Consider the following 17,977-nt stretch of genomic DNA (forward strand, 5'->3'; position numbering starts at 1 on the left):
GTGCAGTTTATTTTATTTTGGGCAGCCGGGCCTATTTAAATGTATAAAGTCCAGTTTAAGGCTCTCTGACTGGTGTCGCTCTGGCCAATAAACCAGAAATATTTCGCTCTGATCCACAGCTATAAATCAGGCCTGTGTTTCCATCAAGATGCAGTGCTGAAGCTTCTGTATCTATGTGTTTTGATTCTCATAAATGTTACCAGCTTTAAACCTTTTTATTACCAAATGCTTCAAAAGCTCCTTCTGGGTAAGAAGTTCTTCTGTGTCCAATATCTTTGAACTCCACTATCCATCTTTTTAATGTAGACATTTATTTTGCAGGCATGGTGAGAAATCTTGGGCTTCTCCCCCCCTGTTCTTGAGATCTGCTATCATTACTTTTGCAAATATTGCTATAGGTTATCCTTTCCTTGACCCTTCCTTGGGAGACGTGCTTATTCAGGGCTTAATCGCTTGCTGATTAATTTCCCGTCATTCCTCCTTTTACTGGCTTCCTAAATCCCCCTTAGAGAGATTGTGACCTAGGGACTAAACCAGGAGCAACTGTCTCACTGTCTTCAGTAATTCCAGAGCAGCTGAAGAAGAATCACAGAATCACAGAATTTAAGGGGTTGGAAGGGACCTCGAAAGATCATTGGGTCCAACCCCCCTGCCAAAGACCTGAGATCCAAACTCAGACTTGAAAGGGTATGGATCAGAGAGGGCTTTTCCTGCTGAGGGGAGGCTTGCAGGAGTCCGTCCTTTGTAAGTCAGCAGATGCTTCACATCACTACGGTGTGAAGTCCTGTTATAATGCCTCCAGAATAAAATATTTTGGTACTTCACCTCCATAGTTTTTGTTTGTTTGTTTTTGAGCTTTCTGTTGTTCATTTCAAATCAACACAAAAATAGCTTGCAATTCTTCCTTTCCACAATTCTTGCAATTCTTCCTCTCCACAGCCATATTTTCCAATTAGTCCTGACAACTTCACACACGATGGTTCTCCTGAAACTGTTCTCAGCCACTTTCTGTCACGCCTATGGAAACCCCCACAGCCTGTAACCAGCATCTCCTCTTTATTGCTTTCTCTTTCGCTCAACTTCACCCCTCTGGGCATCTCGTCCTTTTGGTTCCTACCTTTGCAACCTGTTCCATGTCTATTCTGTATCTCCCGAAAATTTGGGGATGATTTAGAGGAGTGTTGGTCTACACACAGCAATCTGAGCTGTGGCACTGGGACTGCCGAGGGAAGTGGCTTGGCGGCTGGATGTTAACCAGCTCTGCCCGCTGCCACCCTGCCAAGTTTCGCTCTGTGCAAGAGCACGGCTCTTCCTTTTTCCTCTGCAAAGCTGCGATAGTGAAGCAGGGGTATCTGGAAGATACGCCCTTGTGTGAAGAGGCACGGCACGGCAGCAGCCTCAATTTTCCCTCGTCCTGGCGGCGGTGTGACCCCAGAGCCCCACTGCAGGTGACCCCCTGGGAGGGGTGACGAGAGGCCCTGCGGGCACCCTGCTCCCAAAACCACACCGAGGCTTTGCGTGTTTGCCTCCCTGGGGCACTCCCTCCCTGCCTCACCGCCTGCCTGCTTCCACAGGACAGCTCTTTGAGGCGCTTGCCTGGATTTCTGCGGGGAGCCGGCATAAATAGGGGTGCATGCCCGAACTGCCTCACGGATGCGAGAGGGGCAAGATGAGGAAAAGAAACTGAAGAACAGAAACAGCGAGAAAGGGACGAAGCCGCAGACACCTCAGGTACCACTCGTATATTTTTAAGACTTTTTATTTATTTATTTATTTATTATTTTCGGGTGTTAACGCCCTCCCCGCTGCTCCCTTCCACCCCCAGCCGGCCGCGGGCTCCTCCCGCCCCTCCGCCACCTGCACGGGGCCTGCCCCGGCCCCAGCCCCGGCCCCAGCCCCGGCCTCGGCCCCGCCCGGCCCCGGCTGTGCCCGCGGCTGTGCCGGGGAGCCCGGGCAGGCCCCGGGGAGCGGGATGGCGGCGGTGCCGCTGCTGCTGCGAGGAGGTGAGGGGCTGGGGGGCTGAGGGGGCTGCGGGGGCTGAGGGGGGAGCTGCCCGCCCGCCCTGCTGCGGGGAAGGGGCACGGCTGCGGGCAGGGCAGCGCCGGGGTTGGGTTGTGTCAGGGCGGTGGTCTCAGGCACCCCGGGGGGGTTCCGTATTTTAGGGCTCGTTTTGTTTTAAAGTGTCATTATTCTGCGCTGGGACTGCCCCGGGTCGGGTCGGAAAGCAGGCAGCGGCTCTGTGGCAGCAGGGTTAGAGCAGTGTCCTGTGGCACTGCTGTCAGGCTGGGAGCTGGGAATAAAGACACCGTACGGGGGAGTAAACTGTGAGATTTATTTATGGTTATAGCTAAGGGTTGTGATTTCGTTCCTGCAGGCTAGCCGTGGTTTCTCCCGAAAGGACGTGCCGCCTCGCTGACACAAGGTACGAGCCGGGAGCCGGGCGTGGGGTGCGCAGCGAGGGGCTGTGCTGTGCTTGGGGCAGAGCCTGCTTTTGTATGGGGTTTGAGCAGCAGGACCACAGCACGGCTTGGTCTCGACATTTCTGTCACTGCTGGCTTCCCCCAGCCCAGCAGGATGCCCCTCGCGGAGTGCCCGGGTCCCACTGGGGTCAGGGCAGTGACTGCGCCAGCTGAGAGGTCACTGGGCATCCCCTGTGAGGGACGAATGTGGCAGAAACCCAAATCTTTTTCAGCAGGGATAACTGTTGATTTCTGGCCTCTAATGAGCTGGGTCCTTGGAGGGTCAGCAGAAAGCTGAGGCTGGATGGAGGAGGAGGAGGGAAGTGGTCTCTCCGCAAGGACTCCCGGCTTGGTGGCTTCTCACCGCCCGACCACCCCTGGGTGACAGCCCCCGTGCGGCAGAGCTGCGGCTGGTGGAGGGCTGGGGGGCTGTGCCCGTGTCAGCCGTGGCAGTGAAAATACTCTGTGGAGAGGGTGGCAGTGGGTACAGCTCCGGCATGGCCTGGGGGCATCGCTCCTGCAAAGGAGCAGGGCAGCCCCGGGAGAGCAGTGCTGTGTGGTCAGGGGAGCCACAAAATGCAGCAGAAGGGGACGAGAGCAGCAGGAAGCCTCCGCTGTCGGAGCATGGGGTCTGCGGGCGGCAGAGGGTCAGCATGTTATATTGCAGAGCTGGGAGATGTCTGAGGTGCTCTTGCTGAGATTTCAACTTAAATGTGCCAGATGTGGCACGTAGAGACCATTTGCTCATCCATGACAAGGAGATCTGCACTTTTTAAAAAATAAACCCACGGGAGTTTTTCCACTGGTCTTTGCACTGAGTCCATCAAATACCTGCTCTGTTTTTAGCAAGCAGACCAGGGGAGCAGGTTCAAACCACTTCTTCCTTGCTTGCGCAAGGGTCTTGTGCGTGTGTGCGGGTAACCTCCGAGGCAGCCGCTCTTTGCCAGGCGGAAAACCCCAGGACACGTGGGCAGTGTCGCTGCGCTGTCACCAGGCTGCGGCCGCTGGGCACTTCCCTTGGAGGACGGGATCCCGTCCTTATCGTAACTGGGGTGGAAGTACTCAATTAGCCCCAGTCTAAGCCACACCAAACGCGCGGCCAGGCAGGTTGGACGAGCGATGCTACGTGCATTGTGCATCAGCAGATGTAAAAGCCGATTGTACCTGCTATATCTGGTGTGTGCGTAAAGCTTAGGACAGCCATTCCTCACGTTACTTTTCAGATGACCTCATGTGACTGTCAAAAAAATGTATTGTGCTGTGTTTAAGGAAACCACGGGTTCTTCATATAAATAGCACAGCTCGCTTGTAAATGCTGAAGAACCGGCCACCTCCCAAAACAGCTGAAAGAATGTTTTGGGGAGAAACAACCTGGGGAATGAATGTGCAGAGATGCAGCAAGAGGGAACAGGGACGAGTCAGGACGGCTGGTGAAGCACAAAGCCTGCACGATGCTGTCTCTGCAGGAAGGAAACATTTACAGTGCCAGCTTTTTGAAAAGGAAATGGAAGGTGTGATGTTATTGCTGGTGCTCACTGTGCCATGGTCTAAAAAAGTGTTCTACTACCTAGCTGGGGACAAAAAACAACAGGTAAAACCTTAACACTAGTGGAAAGAAGGAAGGCTTCACAAACAAAACCCGACCTTCAGGCAACATCCTAGAAAGAAAAAAAATGGCATGAGGATCTCATCCTCATGTTCTGTATTGTTCAGGAGAAAATAAAGCGAAAAATGAACAGAATAACTCTAGCAGGCCCTAGTGATGAGCTTGAATTCTCACCTGAGTTTCACCTGCTGGCACTCCTGAGTGACTGTTGCAAATTTTCCAGGAGATCCTGGAGATATTTATCCAAGAAGAACACTTCCAGAGTAGTTTTCAGGAAGGTCTGACCAACTGAAGTACTTGTGGTCACGGACTCAGCAGCAGTGATAAGGACAGCCATCAAGAGATCTTGTCAAAACGGGGTGTACAGAGATGGAAGTTTTCCTCTGACCCCAGAGGCCAGCATGATGCAAAAATCCTGTGTCTGGCAGAGGCAAAGCTCTCGAGGGGCCTGCAGACCCAGCCTCTGCCTGGCCCTGCCATCATGCCCCTGGGGGCTGCCAAGGATTTGGGAACAGACAGTGTTTCCCTCTGGAAGCAGGCTATAGCTTGCTGTGGTAGTTGATATAGCCAACGTAGAGTCATTTCTCCACACTGACAAAGCTGCTTGTGTTTGTCTTGGCTCTGTTTTTCTTTCAGTTGGTCACTTTGCAAGTTCAGAGCTGGAACGTCCCTTTGGCATTGTGTAGGAAGACAACATTAACAGAAGCAGTGTATCCTGTGCCTGTGAGGCTCTTGACATTTTGCTGCTGCAACTTGAGAGAAGGGTTGACGTTTTACAGCATGTATAAATGCATTCTGCACAGGTCCAATGGCATTAACTCAGCCACAGTGTATGGAATAATTTAGTTATCTTTTTCTTTTTTTCCTCGCAGGACACCCTATGACGTCCTAGAACAGGTACTAATGGAAGGCCCTTTGCAAACCTCCCTTCATGTGTGCCACGAAAATGGCCAGTGGATGTCAGAATTACCTGAAAAGCTCTGGGATATTCCCCTCTATAACTTAGCTCTTCCAGGTAAAGATTAACTTTTGTCCTGTGATGCGTTATTGGTATGTCACTTCAGCACTGGAACATCCTGTTTGTGCCATTTCAGGATGGCTATATTTATTATTTGGGTCAGCGTGTGGGAGAAGGGTTTGGGGGAGTGTTTGTGTGGTGTGTGCAAGTGTGTGAATATCTTTATTTTGTATTTTGGGGGGTTTCTTAGAGGGGAGGGGAAAAATGATCTCTTGAGGAAAGGGAAGAAAGTGAGACTTCTTTGGCATCAAGATGCACAATATGATTCTGAATCATCTTGTCAGATCAGTTCTAATAATCTGAGCATTTGCTCACCTTGGCCATTTTTTTTTCTAATATGTAAAACTAGATTTATGCAGTTATGGGTAAATGCACCTGCATTATAGTTGGAGTCCTCCTTGGTACTGCATCCAGACCTGCTTATCATTAGCATTTTTGGGGTCATATTGCTGGTTCTCTCTGCTGCCCTGGGGAGATTTTTTTTTCTCATTCTGCCTAAAGAATTTACAGGAGAACCTGTTCTCACTGGCTTGTGGGAAGGCACCAGAGGACTGTTAGCTCTTGAGCACTTTGCCTCCCCAGTGAGAATGGTACAGAAGGACAGTCCAGCCCACATTTTCTCTCGCACCTTTAGATGTGACGGTTTGGGTGGAAAGCAGCACAGCATGTGGATGGATGTTTTATGTAGGTTAGAGAATCCTAGGTTAACTTAGCAAAGCTGTATTTAGAGATAACGAGGAAAATCAAGTCTTGTCTTCAGTGAGCAGAGCCCTGGGAGGACCTGAGAACTGTGGTGGAGCTTTTCTACCCCTCGTGGAATAGCGGAATATGATTTAAAGTGAAAAGCAGAAACTTGCTTCATGGTGACTTTTTGGATGTGAAATTTAAGTGGTGTTAACATCAAAACAAGCACACCTCTCAGTTTTGGATAAAGTCTAAATAGGAGTACTCAGGACAGGTGTTGTAAAGAAAATCTAGATTTCTTTTTTAATCAACAAGATAAGAAAATAAGTAACTATCTTATGACAGAAGAAAGGTCATGTTCTCTTTTTATCTTCTATTCCACTTGCAAAAATTGTTCCAAAAGTCAGTATCATGCTCTGTGGTTTTCAATGAAAAGGAACAGTGTTATTTCTAAAGAGCTTTCACAGTGATGTTTCTTGGTTGAAAGCTGAGAAACTGCTGATGTGTGCTTTTGACTTCCTGGCACTTCTCCTAACAGTGACGTTGGCATTCTTGTGAATGTTTGCTGTTCTCATGAGCAAATCTGCATGCAGAACAGGCAGGCAGAGAACGGCTGCAGAATGGCATGAAGCTGCGGCAGGGTCGGTTCAGGCTTGATATCAGGAAAAGGCTCTGCACCCAGAGGGTGGTCGGGCACTGGGACAGGCTCCCCAGGGACGAGGTCACAGCACCGAGCTTGGCGGAGTTCAAGAAGCATTTGGGCAACACTCTTCAGACATGTGGTTTGATCTTTGGGTGGGCCTCCGTGGAGCAAGGAGTTGGAATCGATGATCCTCGTTGGTCCCTTCCAACTCAGGATGTTCTGTGATTCTGAGTCCATTTTGGCAAACGCTGTACAATTTTTCTGAGCACTGCAGGACATGTAGCTTGGAAGGTTTTGTTGCTTCTCCATTTGACCTACAAAACTCGTCCAGCTCAGGTCAGAACAAAACAAATTAAGACCAACCAGGTCAGGACAGCTCTGGCAGGTCGTCAGAGGGAGCAATGTCTGGGGGAAACTCAGTTAGGAAACGGAAGCTGTTTGGCCTCCTCACAGAAGCCAGGCCTGTCCGTCTGGTCCCTAGGACATGGTAAAGGTGTCACAAGCCAAGGGGTTCCCGGAGTGGGATGGCTGGGCTTGTCTCAGATAAAGAAGACAATAAGGCACTCAGGAAACCTGAGAAAGTGTGTTCTGAAATCATGACGAGACAGAGGCAGCTTTCAGAAACTGATGCTGAGTTGTGCCAGGGTCACCACGGTGCTGCAGGGGATGCCATTTGAAGTTCCAAAACTGCCTTTTTTTTTTTTTTTTTTTTTTTCTACCTCACTGTCTTTGCACTGTATTCATTGCATCATGGATATGCCATCTTCCTCTTATCACTGTAACCCACTGACATCACAAGAAGACTCCTAAATGAAAGGTTATTATCCGCAGGCTGGTTGGCATCAGCAGATGCAACACCCATGGCTGGAATCCTGTTCCCTTCTCTCAGACTTGGATTTAGTCCATGTGGATTTAGTGGTTTGACTCCTTCATCTTTTAGGGCAAACTTCTTTGACTGCCCTCATTGTTAAACTTCCCTCTGCAGTAATCTTAGCTTGGGTGCTTAAAGCAGGAAAATAGAGGCAGAAAGCAGATTGTAAAGGTGAAAAATACTGAGACATTAAGCAATTTCTGACCATTTTAAATGATTTTCTCTGTTTCAAATACAACCCTGTCCTTTTCCTTTGGCTACTGGAAGTATTGCCATTGGCACCAGTAAGACAGTGAATGCTTTGACAGAAGACTTAAAAACCAAAATGATATGCAAATTCCTTGCAGGTACTCTGTAAAGATCCTAGCAAATCACTTCACGGAGTTGTTAGCTTATCAATGCTTTTCAAAATCAGAAGAAGTAATGGAACAGAAGAAGCTAGCAAAAACGCTGTCTGCCTGTACTGAAGAAACCAGACATGGAGGTTCATCTAAATATGATGCAAGAGCTGTGTCAGGCTTAACATTTCTTGGAAGTCAAACATTTGGACATGCTGTACTTGACTCTAATACGTAACTTGTAATTCTCTGTGCTGGAAAGAGGTAGTTCTGAAGTCTGAAAGGTGGATCCTGCCTGTCTGTCACATGCAAACTTAGATTAGATTTGTCTCTGAAGCCTTCAAGCACCCGTGTTTTGTTCAGGGAGGTGATCTTACCAGATATTTAAGATGCAAATGCTTAAAGTGCCAGATTAGGAGTTGGTCCAATCAAAGATGTAAGAAAGTGAATTTCAGCTTTCAGGCATGGTTCTGTATATTTTCCTGGGCAAAGGTGAGGGGCTTGGGCATGAAATCCTGAACAAGTCTGAAATTGGGACAAATTCCAAATAGATTCAAGGAAAAGAATTGCTTCGGGGAAAAATATTGACAAGTCTCAGTGCCCTCCCCTCATGAGGATTTCGTGCTGACAATGTCAGGTGGGCAATCTCTGTAGAAGAGCCCACCTTTTGACCATACCTACATGGGCAATATACATACCTACAAGCAATACGCAGGTATGTTTTGGAAATGAGGTGGTGTGTCAGGTGTGTGCCTGCAATGTAACCATGTCTCGTGGTGTTTGAGTAATTAAGAAATGACATTCATTTAACATTTACCTTTGTATTCCACAGGGAGTCACGACACTATGACGTACTGCTTGGATAAAAACTCGGCCGTTAGCGGCAATGAATCGAAGCTGGTGGAGCTTTTAAATAAATTTATGCCCTGCATTGTACGCCCGATCATTATGAAGTGGTCTATAACGCAGGTAAGAGTTGTCCAACGCTCCCAGGCCTGAACAAATCTGAAGTATGTGCTGCTGTGCTGAGGGTGGTCATGTTCTCCCACACAGCAATGAGAGAATAGAACTTCCTGTTCCTATTCCAGCCTAGAAATCCATGCTCTCATGAAATACCTGTTTTGTACATACCAGATCTTTTTTTTATTATTTTTATTTTATTTTTGCAGGGGAAAATCATTCAGCATAGGCAGGGAGGATTCACAAAGATGTTGCTTAAAACTGACCACTTGTTAGTAGAAACCCATCATCCTTTTGGCATGTTTATTGTTATTGTTAACATTTAATATCAGTATTATCAAAGGAAGCTAGTAAAAGGGTTTTTCTTTTCTTGCACTGTGTTCAGAAGGTAATCCCATTGTTTGTACTGTCACTGTTGTGTGAGGTGTCTGTTGTTTTCCCTTGCTTTATTGTGTAAATATTTCAGTGAGCAGCAAAGATAAAACTATTGTTTAAGGGAACTTTTACCATTACAGATTAAGAGAATGAAGGTCTGACACCTCACATAAGGTTTAGTTCGTTTTTTAAAATGACTACACTTTAAGGTAGCAGTTATCTCTTGCTGTTCCTCACAAATGCCCGTTAAAGACAAAATTGGGAATCATAATTTAAGTTAGAGCTTTTGAAGATTTTTCTAAAGAACAGGCTTCGCTGGCATCAAAGAGGCACCAGAAATCCTTTCACTTTTGTTCTTTTTGAAGGAGCAGTTCATGATTAGTGAATTAAAACTGAATAATTGATAAATGACAATGATTATGCCTAGGCTTCTTGTGCTGTGCTCGAACAGCCCTGGCACATGGGAGGCTCGGACACTCCGCTCACCACGTAAGTCACAGATTGATGTGCAAGGTCACTCGCTCGTCACAGCGCCTGTTCTCGAGCTGCTCTTTTGCTTTGTGCCGTAAGCCCTTGTCAGATTCAGAAAGCTCCTGCCCTGCAGGCTGCTGGCTGATGAGGTGACCCTGGAGGGGACAAAGAAGCTCCACACACCTTTGCACTCATTTTCTGGCCCGAGCCCGGCTTGCTGAGCGGGAAACGTGCCGCAGTGCCCAGCCGTCCCTGCAGGGAGGTGACTCCACCCGTTGGTATCTGGAGCACCCAGATCAAGGAGTCCTACCAGTGGTAGGGCCCACGCGTTCCTGGATGGCCCAATGCCTCGGAGATGCCTGGATTCAGCCCTGGCTGTTCTGTTTCAGCCCCAGGTCTTGGCTGCATGGTGGCTGACGCTGGGTGTGTGATCTCCACTTGTGCTCTGGATGCCTGGTGTGAGGCTGCAGCACCGGGCAGGATCGCTCCACAAGGCCTCCTCTTACATTTTGCCCTTGGGGCCAATATTCACAGTGTCTAATTGAGTATCCAAATGCAGGTGATGAATTAAGGAGCCAAATCTCTCTGGTTTTCCCGTGTAGCCAGTGGAAAGGAAGAAGTTTCTCCAAGGGACAGTTCAGAGCAGCTTATTTTGGTGCTCTTTCTGGCCACAAAGGTTACGTATGACCTACAACCATATACTTCCCCATCTCCAGTGACCCCTGGGTCTCTCCCTCAGCTTCTCCAGCCTGGAGGAGACCGAGCAGGCATGGAGGTTGCTGCTGGCAGCTCCTGTGGTCAGAGGCACCCCACTACTTGCACCCCGGGTCACACAGGGCTGCTCCCCAGCCCTGCAGCTCAGGCACAGCCAGGGGAGATAAAACTCCCCTCCTAGGAGCAGAGAGTTGGATGGTGAAAGCCAGGCAGGGTGAACATCCTGCTACCTGTCTGAGCTCTGTCCAGGCGCTAATGCCACTGCTGTGGTTCATCGGGCACAACACCTTGCATTGGTTTAGTTTTGCTGAAGCCTTTCAGGCCTAAATCAGTGCAGAGTATTTTTTCTGAGACCTGAAAGTGTTGTCCATACAAGCAGGTTGAACTGAAACAAATTAGTATTTAAGTGTATTAATTTAAGTTGCTTCTATTTTCTTAATGAAAGAGTCTTGATATAGATAAGAGATGTACCATTTGGGATTTTTTGCCCCAGAAACTCAGCTTTATCACATGTTCCACTTAGCCCTCAAAGTCAGTAGGGGAGGTCCGAAATAAACTTAAAATAGAAGGGATCCTCTGTTTTGTAGGACTTCTGCAAGTTGATTAAACTTTTTTTAAGAGACTTTGCCCTAATAAAAAAGAACAATAGCTAGTATTTTTTTCTATTCTTGTTTTTCCTTCTGTTGAGGATGAGTGAGCTCCACAGAGACATCCGTGGTGAAGTCTTTGATCTAACAAAATAAATACAGAATTTCGAAGGTGCTGATCCTGCAGGTTTTGTTTATACAAATAGTCTTGTGAACAGTGATCGTGTATTTATGCACAGGTTAATGAATCTTTGACTTTCAGAACACGACAAATGCAGAGGTCTGAAACTAATCTAATCTGTGTCTGGGGTGTATTCTGCAGGGAAATCAGGATCCCTCTTGTCAGATAGTAAAATAATACGAATTGTGACTCGGTGCCTTACAGCACCATCTTAAAGATGAAAGACCTATGAAAAATATCATAGGGCTAATTTGATACACCTCTTCCAGTTATCTAATCTAAAGAAACAGATCCCTTCCAGGCTCTCGGGACCTTTGTCTTCTGTTTCACCCTTCAGGTACTGACTGTGACGGAGCAACTTGAGGCCGGCGTTAGATACTTGGATTTTCGGATTGCCCACAAGGCCAATGATCCATCAATGAATCTGTACTTCGTGCACATGGTGTACACGACTGTTGTTGTACAGGTATTGTCCTTGTCTTCAGAATGGCTCTACGCACAGTGCTGCTTGTTTTATCTAAGAGTCATCACAATCTGAAAATGATGGCCCAAGGTCTTCTGAATAGGTTATTTGATTTCCTAACGTGAGGACCTCAAACTAGAGAAGGTTGGTAGGGCAGGTTACAGGGCTGGAACATTTCAGCATCCATCTGGAACTGTTGTGCCTTGCTCTCTACCACCTACCCCTATAGCATGTGTTTCTGGGGTTCTGATGTTTCTGGGGTTTATCCTGTGTTGTTCCAGGATGCTACCTAGGGCTGTCCCATTTCCCTGATAAGGACAGGTGTTACTAAAAAGGAAAAGGTGTTAAAAGCCTAATAAAATCATAGAAACATTTTTTTTTTTTGAGGAAAAAGTATTTCCCTGAAAGACAGAGAGACTCGAGTCTGGATCCCATGATCAAATTACTGTCAGCTACTGTGGAGACACTGCTGTGAGTTGCTCTTTTGCATGTGCTCTCTCACTGTGGACCAGTTCACGTCTTTCTTAGCTGGCTGTGCGTTCATCTGCGCCTGGCTGTACAGATCCCAGCAAATGCAGCTTTAGTTTGTAGCCTAACTGCCTAAACTTTGGTTTCATGCTTCATATTGGGGGTCTGGACCCTTCATGTCATGGCATGCTTGAGCAGACAGTTAGATGTAGTGCCTGCCCACCCTGCTAGTGACGGGTGGGCTCCAAGAAGTGTCATTGCCTGTAACAACCGGGGAGATCAGGTCCTGTTTGAGCAAGTGCAGAGCTTTCCCCTGTTTTCCAGTTTGCCACTAACACAGTGTTTGCCCTTAAAGAAGCTTGGGGAGATGGGTTTACTGCTAACCTGCCTCTAAGAAGTAGGAGGTTCATAGGTATTATCATTATCAAAAGGTATTATATTATCATAGGTATTATCATAGGTATTATATTATCAAAATATAAAACTGCTAAGAATATTGTGCTAGACCCACATCCAGAGCAAATCATCGCGGACCTGCAGAAAGGTTTTCCTGGGGTGCTTCTCTCTGGAACATCCTGTGGGCTGTCAGATGTCCATACTCCAAGACCTATGCTGATTTGGTGGTTCTACTTCACTGTCAATGCTCTGCTTGTTTTACTTCTTTCCCCAGGGTAACATAATGATTTGCCATGACTATCTCTTGTAGGATATTCTGTGGGAAGTGTTAAAGTGGTTGGAAACTCATCCTCAGGAAGTTGTTATCTTAGCCTGCAGGAATTTTGATGGATTAAACAAGAAACATCACTGTCATCTTATTGCCTGTATAAAAGAGATTTTCCAGTGTAAGCTGTGTCCCAGAAATGTAAGTGTGAGATTTTTTCCCACCTTTTTTAAAGGATGATATATTACAGTGAGGCCTTTGGTTCACAATTGTCGTATGTTTTCTGATTGTGCTGTATTTTTAAACTAGGAAACATTTGCTGCATTGGAAATAGGTCTTTACTTAATAAAATTGAGGAAATATAGCAAACCTACATCCCGTAGTGTGGAGGAGGGAATTAAATTGGACTGTCATGTCCGTTGAGTTGTGGGATAACAGTAGGGGACACAACTGCTACCCACTCTTCTGTCTGATTTTTTGAAGAAGGGTTGTTAAAAATACAGTCCAGACTATGGCAAGGGCTTTCAGTCTCAGGTGGAGATGACTGCCTTCTGAGCTGATGGGATTCAGATTACCTTACAGAAGTCTTTTCACAGCAATAATTACAAATTATTTTGATGCTATACGTAGCATAAAAATCACGTAGTTTAGGTTGGAAGAGACCTCTAAGTCACCTAGTCCAACCCCAGCAGGCAACTGGGCCAATTTCCAAGTTGTGTTGGGCCACGTCCTATCAGCTTTCAGTCACTCGACCCTCCAGAAAGGCTTTATAATAATAATAATCATAATTACTTGTATACTATATTTCATAAGCTGAGATTTTTAGCTTCCCCTTCTTTTTACAAGGTGTGGGAGCTTTTAGCAGTTAAACAATTAACATTTCAAAGATGCACAGGAACAGAGGGTTTTCTCTGGAGATGTGAGGGGTGCAGGATAATGATGACCCTGTTTGCGATTCGAATTAATCCTTTGAAGCTGGTGTGTCAGTAAGGGCTGACTATTACCATTTCAAAGCATTTTGCATGGCAGAGTTAAAATAGAACAATTCTCAGCAAAATTAGGGGATTCTGAATATTCAGGCCTCCACTGAATAACTGAAGACCTGAGTGACATTGTTTTATTGTTTCCCCAAATACCTTGAGTGTGTAAGTCGTGGATGAGCAGAGAAATGCAGGAGAAGACAGTCAAATTTACTTTTGGGCACATGGTCAGCTCCAAAACTAAAAATAAAAAAAACTATTAATTGGGAGAGGGGCAAGTTGTTGCTGATAGTTTGTTGAAGGAAGGTGGTGGTTTGAGATTTTGGTTTCTTCACCTGGCTGGAGAAAGAAAATGTTTCTGAGCTGTGTCCAAGCAGAGGGAGGACAGGCAGTGGAGACAGGAGACACCAAGTGTTTCCCTCAAGCAGGATCGTTTCCAAGGGGCCTGTTACCAGCACAGCAGACCTTGCCATTTCTGCAGTTGACGCCTTTGCAGGTTAGGTAGCTGTGGGGCTTTTCAGAATCACAAATTCAGAATTAACATCAAACAGCCTCGTGCTTGCTCACTTATTTTAAAATCACCTTGTATCTACTGTCTTTCAAGACTGCAGCTCTGGTGTTGAACAAAAGTAAGCGTCAAAGCATGTATGAAGCACTAAGCAGAGGTCTGCATGTAATACTGGCACAGGCCACAGTGTGACAACATTACTTTGTGTTTAAAATTGTAATTGCCTTAACTATTCAAGGTGTCTTCCTTTGATCTGGATTATTAGGGTTTAAAAATCCCTTGTCAGACATCTGCAGTTTCATCTTTGCTTTGTTTGCAAAATAAGCACCTGTGCTCGAGTATACATCTCTGGTAGCCCCTTTAAAATAAAAAAATAAAAAAGGTTTGAGCTTTAGAAAGGCAGCTGTAGTAAAGCAAAGGCTTCTGTCAACCACAGATTTTGTAGCTCATGAGTAGCTTGTATCTTAATTTTGCAGTATTTTCTGATCTAATTGGGGCTCACACTCTCGCTTGGATGAAGCCAAGAGGGATTTCTATGTTCATTCAACCCCTGGCTTTCTTCAAAGACTTGCATTAAGATTTTTCAACTTTGGTTTTTATTTTAAGTAAGAAGCTAATTGGAACATCCTAAAGCCACCAATTCCTCTTCACAAACAACAGACACAGCTTTTAACCACCAACGTTCTTAAAAAAAAAAAAAAAAAAGATGCCTGTTAAAATGTTGGTTTCAAAAAAATAAATAAATGGAGGACCATTGAGTCAGTTTGTGACTCAGCTCTTACCTTCTCTCAATGCAGGATGACCAGGGCATCCCAATTTCTGAAACAATCCCCTTACAGAAATCAGAATCGATATCTTTCTTACCTTTAGCCTTACTGTGTCTGAACACTCAAGTTTTCATTAAAGGCTGTGGTGAGAAATTTGGGTCTGTGTGGGACAGCTGCCCAAACTACTGCTGCTTCTCTGCATCTGTTTTCCTACAGATGGGTGTGGGGCTTTGTTTTCCTTGACCCTCCTTGTGCAGAACAGGCTATGTCTTCCTCTTGCAACACGTTTTCAGTTTGTAATCCATCCAGAGCTCCACCTGGCTGCAGGGTGAACTGTTTGAACCAAATCTGAGCCTCGCTGTCTAGGCGATTCCACGCTTTGGTATTTGAACTTTGGCAGACACTGCTCTTGTTGGCTCACAGCTCCCACTGACTTGCACCCGGCCGTGATTTCCCCTAGGTGGTTCCGACGCTGCGGACCATGTGGCAGCATGGCTACCAGGTCATAGTCTCATATGAAGAAGTCATGGAGTTGGAGAAGCACTGCGAGCTGTGGCCTGCCATCCCGTACTGGTGGGGGAACAGAACTTCCACTCACGCTCTTATCCAGTATCTGGAGCGCATGAAGCGGATGGGCCGGCCAGGTATGTACGGGAGCTCCTGCAAAGAAACAAGAGGCAGGTACGGCAGTGCAACACAAAGAGTAGGTTGGGAGTTCACAGGGGTGAGGGATGTCACCCTGCTGGGCATGCTGCATGCTCCAGACACTCGCACGGTGCTGAGTGCTCTCGCCCACCCACGAGGGAGTGCAACATGCATGTCATCTTACCTGGTGATGTAAATGCGTGCGCAAGTGCACCTACGTACATAGGTTATGTCACTGCAGCAGCTGCTTCATCTGAGTGATGGTGGGAAAGAACCAAGGGATGATGAGGGTAAGAACTGCTTGAGAAGCATACTCCCGATCCAAAGAAAAATGCTTCTGTAGATGCACTGTGTGTTCCCACGTGTCACGTGGGAAGTGTAGTCAGCTGGCAGCAGCCCTTGTGGAAACACACCTTGCAGAGGGAGACTGGTGGGTAGAGAACAGTGAGTCTGCAACAAATACTTGAGACGGGTTTAGCTGAACTGGGATGGTTCAAGGAATGAGCTGGGCTTTAGTTAACTGTTTGGTGTGGCATACAGCAGCAACAAAGGAAGACAGCCCACTGAAACAGTTCTAGGTCTGTGAAACAATCTTAAGTTAGCATTTTAATGATTCCCAGCAGAACTAGACCTGGAGTTAATGCAATGCCGAGCGGTTTCTGTTCTCCTCAAAGGAATATTTAATGTGTCATCTTTTGATTTTTGTTTCAGAAAAATTCTTTGTTGCGGGCATTAACCTTACTGAAAATTTAAGATACATTCTTTTACACCCATTTGGCTCACTGAAGGAAATGACACTCCGGAGTCTTCCATGCTTGAAAATCTGGGTGAGGAAGCAGTATCCAGGAACACAAAAAGAATGTATTAACATCATTGCTGGAGACTTCATAGGAAACGATGATTTTGTCAGAGACGTGATAGAACTTAACACAAAAATTAATCCTCCATTAGACTGTCACAGCAAAGCAGCAGGAACAAATACCATTTCATTCTCAGCTTTATAATCTTTGAAAAGCTGAAAAGACTTTGTGTGCATTGAGCGTTTCCTGGTTTAAACATCTTGGACTACATAAAGGTCCAGTTAACTTAAACCAGGGATGTTTTAAAAACTCATTAAGAGAAGTGCTCTCAAAATCATCAGGCTTTCAAAGTGTTTTCATGAAAAAGAGAGCAGGAAGATCTTGCTGAAGTCTCTAGAGAACTGTTATGTGGGTGTAATTTACTTAGAGGTGCTTAGATTCTGTAGCAGCTGGCAATATTGGAAATCTCAAGAACTTACTCCTATTTTATTTTACATCCAAGTAAGAAGAAAAATATAATGTCACTAGTTGCACAAATTGTTTTGTAATTTTATTTTTCTTGGAGTTTAAAAGATACCTGCAACCCCAATTCTCAGTATTTTATCAGTGTGAAACTGACTTGTCTGTTTTCATAGACTGTATTAAATATGCAATATGAAAATGTTAAAAATATTTTTGATATATGAAAGATAAGGTACTGGCACACTGCAGTTGTGTGCTGAGTTGTGAACCATTTTACTAGCAGGGTAGTCACAACATTCCTCACGATTTGTGAGATATGTGCATTGGAACACTTTCATTATTATCATTCATGCCCCTTCTGCAGTCGCTCCAAAGATACCAGAGCCAGGCTCCTGGACAGTTTTGTCTGCTGCAGTAGAATGTGTTTTATTAGGAGCTGCCAAAATACCCTTTATGCTGAAAATAAACACATATGAAACTAATTTTTAATCTAAACTCAGACTGCTTTAAAAATACAGTTCATGAGCTTGTCATGTTTGAGGTTTCACAACTGGTCTTCCTTTATTAACATATTTTTGTAGTGCCATAGTCATATTTCCTCTCAGTAAGTATTCTTTGATTGCGTAAATGCTGTTTTTATGCTGCTTGGCACTGTAAATTAATTCTATTTTTCTAATTTTTAAATGGACTGTGCAATAACTGATGATCATGAAGGTAAGAAAAATGCCAAGTATCAGGGCTAAAAGAAAACAGGCATTGTATAAAGTTCACTATGCAGCTTCATCAATATACCTCACTTTTGATATGCACTTTACATGTAAAAGCTGAGTTCAGGTGTCTGGCAAGATGCTCATGTTTGTAATAGATGGTTGCATAACTCAAATCAACTGCCACTTGATACCAGATCAAAGTTACCTTTGACTTCTAGGAATGAAAGGCCAAGATGCTTACTCCTCATCTCATGCAATCTTCCACAATTGCAGATGACATAGGAGTGAAAACCAAACATTCCATTGAGTAGACTTTCTCATTTTTTTTTCCTATGGGCCTTTTTATCCATGTTCTCACCTCTATTTACTTCATATAGAGCAGTCATTCAGTTTAATTTTTTAAAGAGTCACCACCTGCATGAAGTGTTATTATAACTCAGAATGTTTTTCTGCCTATCTTTTGTACCTTTCAAATGTCTTGTTACTTTACCTAATAAAACTTGATCTGTTTGTGTAATAAAGACTGAAATAGGAGTTTTGCTTCTCCTTTCTGTGATACTGATGTTTTCTCTTTTAAGAATTGATACAGTAGTAGGTATTGTGGAT

General features: G+C 45.4%; 1 protein-coding gene across 3 annotated transcripts; it reads left to right on the forward strand.

Moving 5' to 3' along the window:
* Positions 1-1,293: 1,293 nt before the first annotated feature.
* Positions 1,294-17,892, forward strand: PLCXD1 (phosphatidylinositol specific phospholipase C X domain containing 1). Of its 3 annotated transcripts, XM_068681727.1 has the most exons (9): positions 1,294-1,448; positions 1,575-1,731; positions 2,375-2,422; positions 4,938-5,080; positions 8,452-8,588; positions 11,245-11,373; positions 12,545-12,700; positions 15,215-15,398; positions 16,111-17,892. In XM_068681727.1, the coding sequence occupies exons 4-9, from the start codon at positions 4,969-4,971 to the stop codon at positions 16,401-16,403; spliced, it is 1,011 nt and encodes a 336-aa protein (XP_068537828.1). In that variant the 5' UTR covers positions 1,294-1,448; positions 1,575-1,731; positions 2,375-2,422; positions 4,938-4,968; the 3' UTR covers positions 16,404-17,892. The 3 variants fall into 3 exon arrangements, with proteins under 3 accessions (XP_068537828.1, XP_068537820.1, XP_068537839.1); XM_068681719.1 differs by having other exon boundaries at positions 1,295-1,731; XM_068681738.1 differs by lacking the exons at positions 1,294-1,448; positions 1,575-1,731 and adding an exon at positions 1,863-2,003.
* The last annotated feature ends 85 nt before the right edge of the window (positions 17,893-17,977 follow it).

This window comes from Anas acuta, chromosome 1, assembly GCF_963932015.1.
Source record: "Anas acuta chromosome 1, bAnaAcu1.1, whole genome shotgun sequence".
NCBI classification, from domain to species: domain Eukaryota; kingdom Metazoa; phylum Chordata; class Aves; order Anseriformes; family Anatidae; genus Anas; species Anas acuta.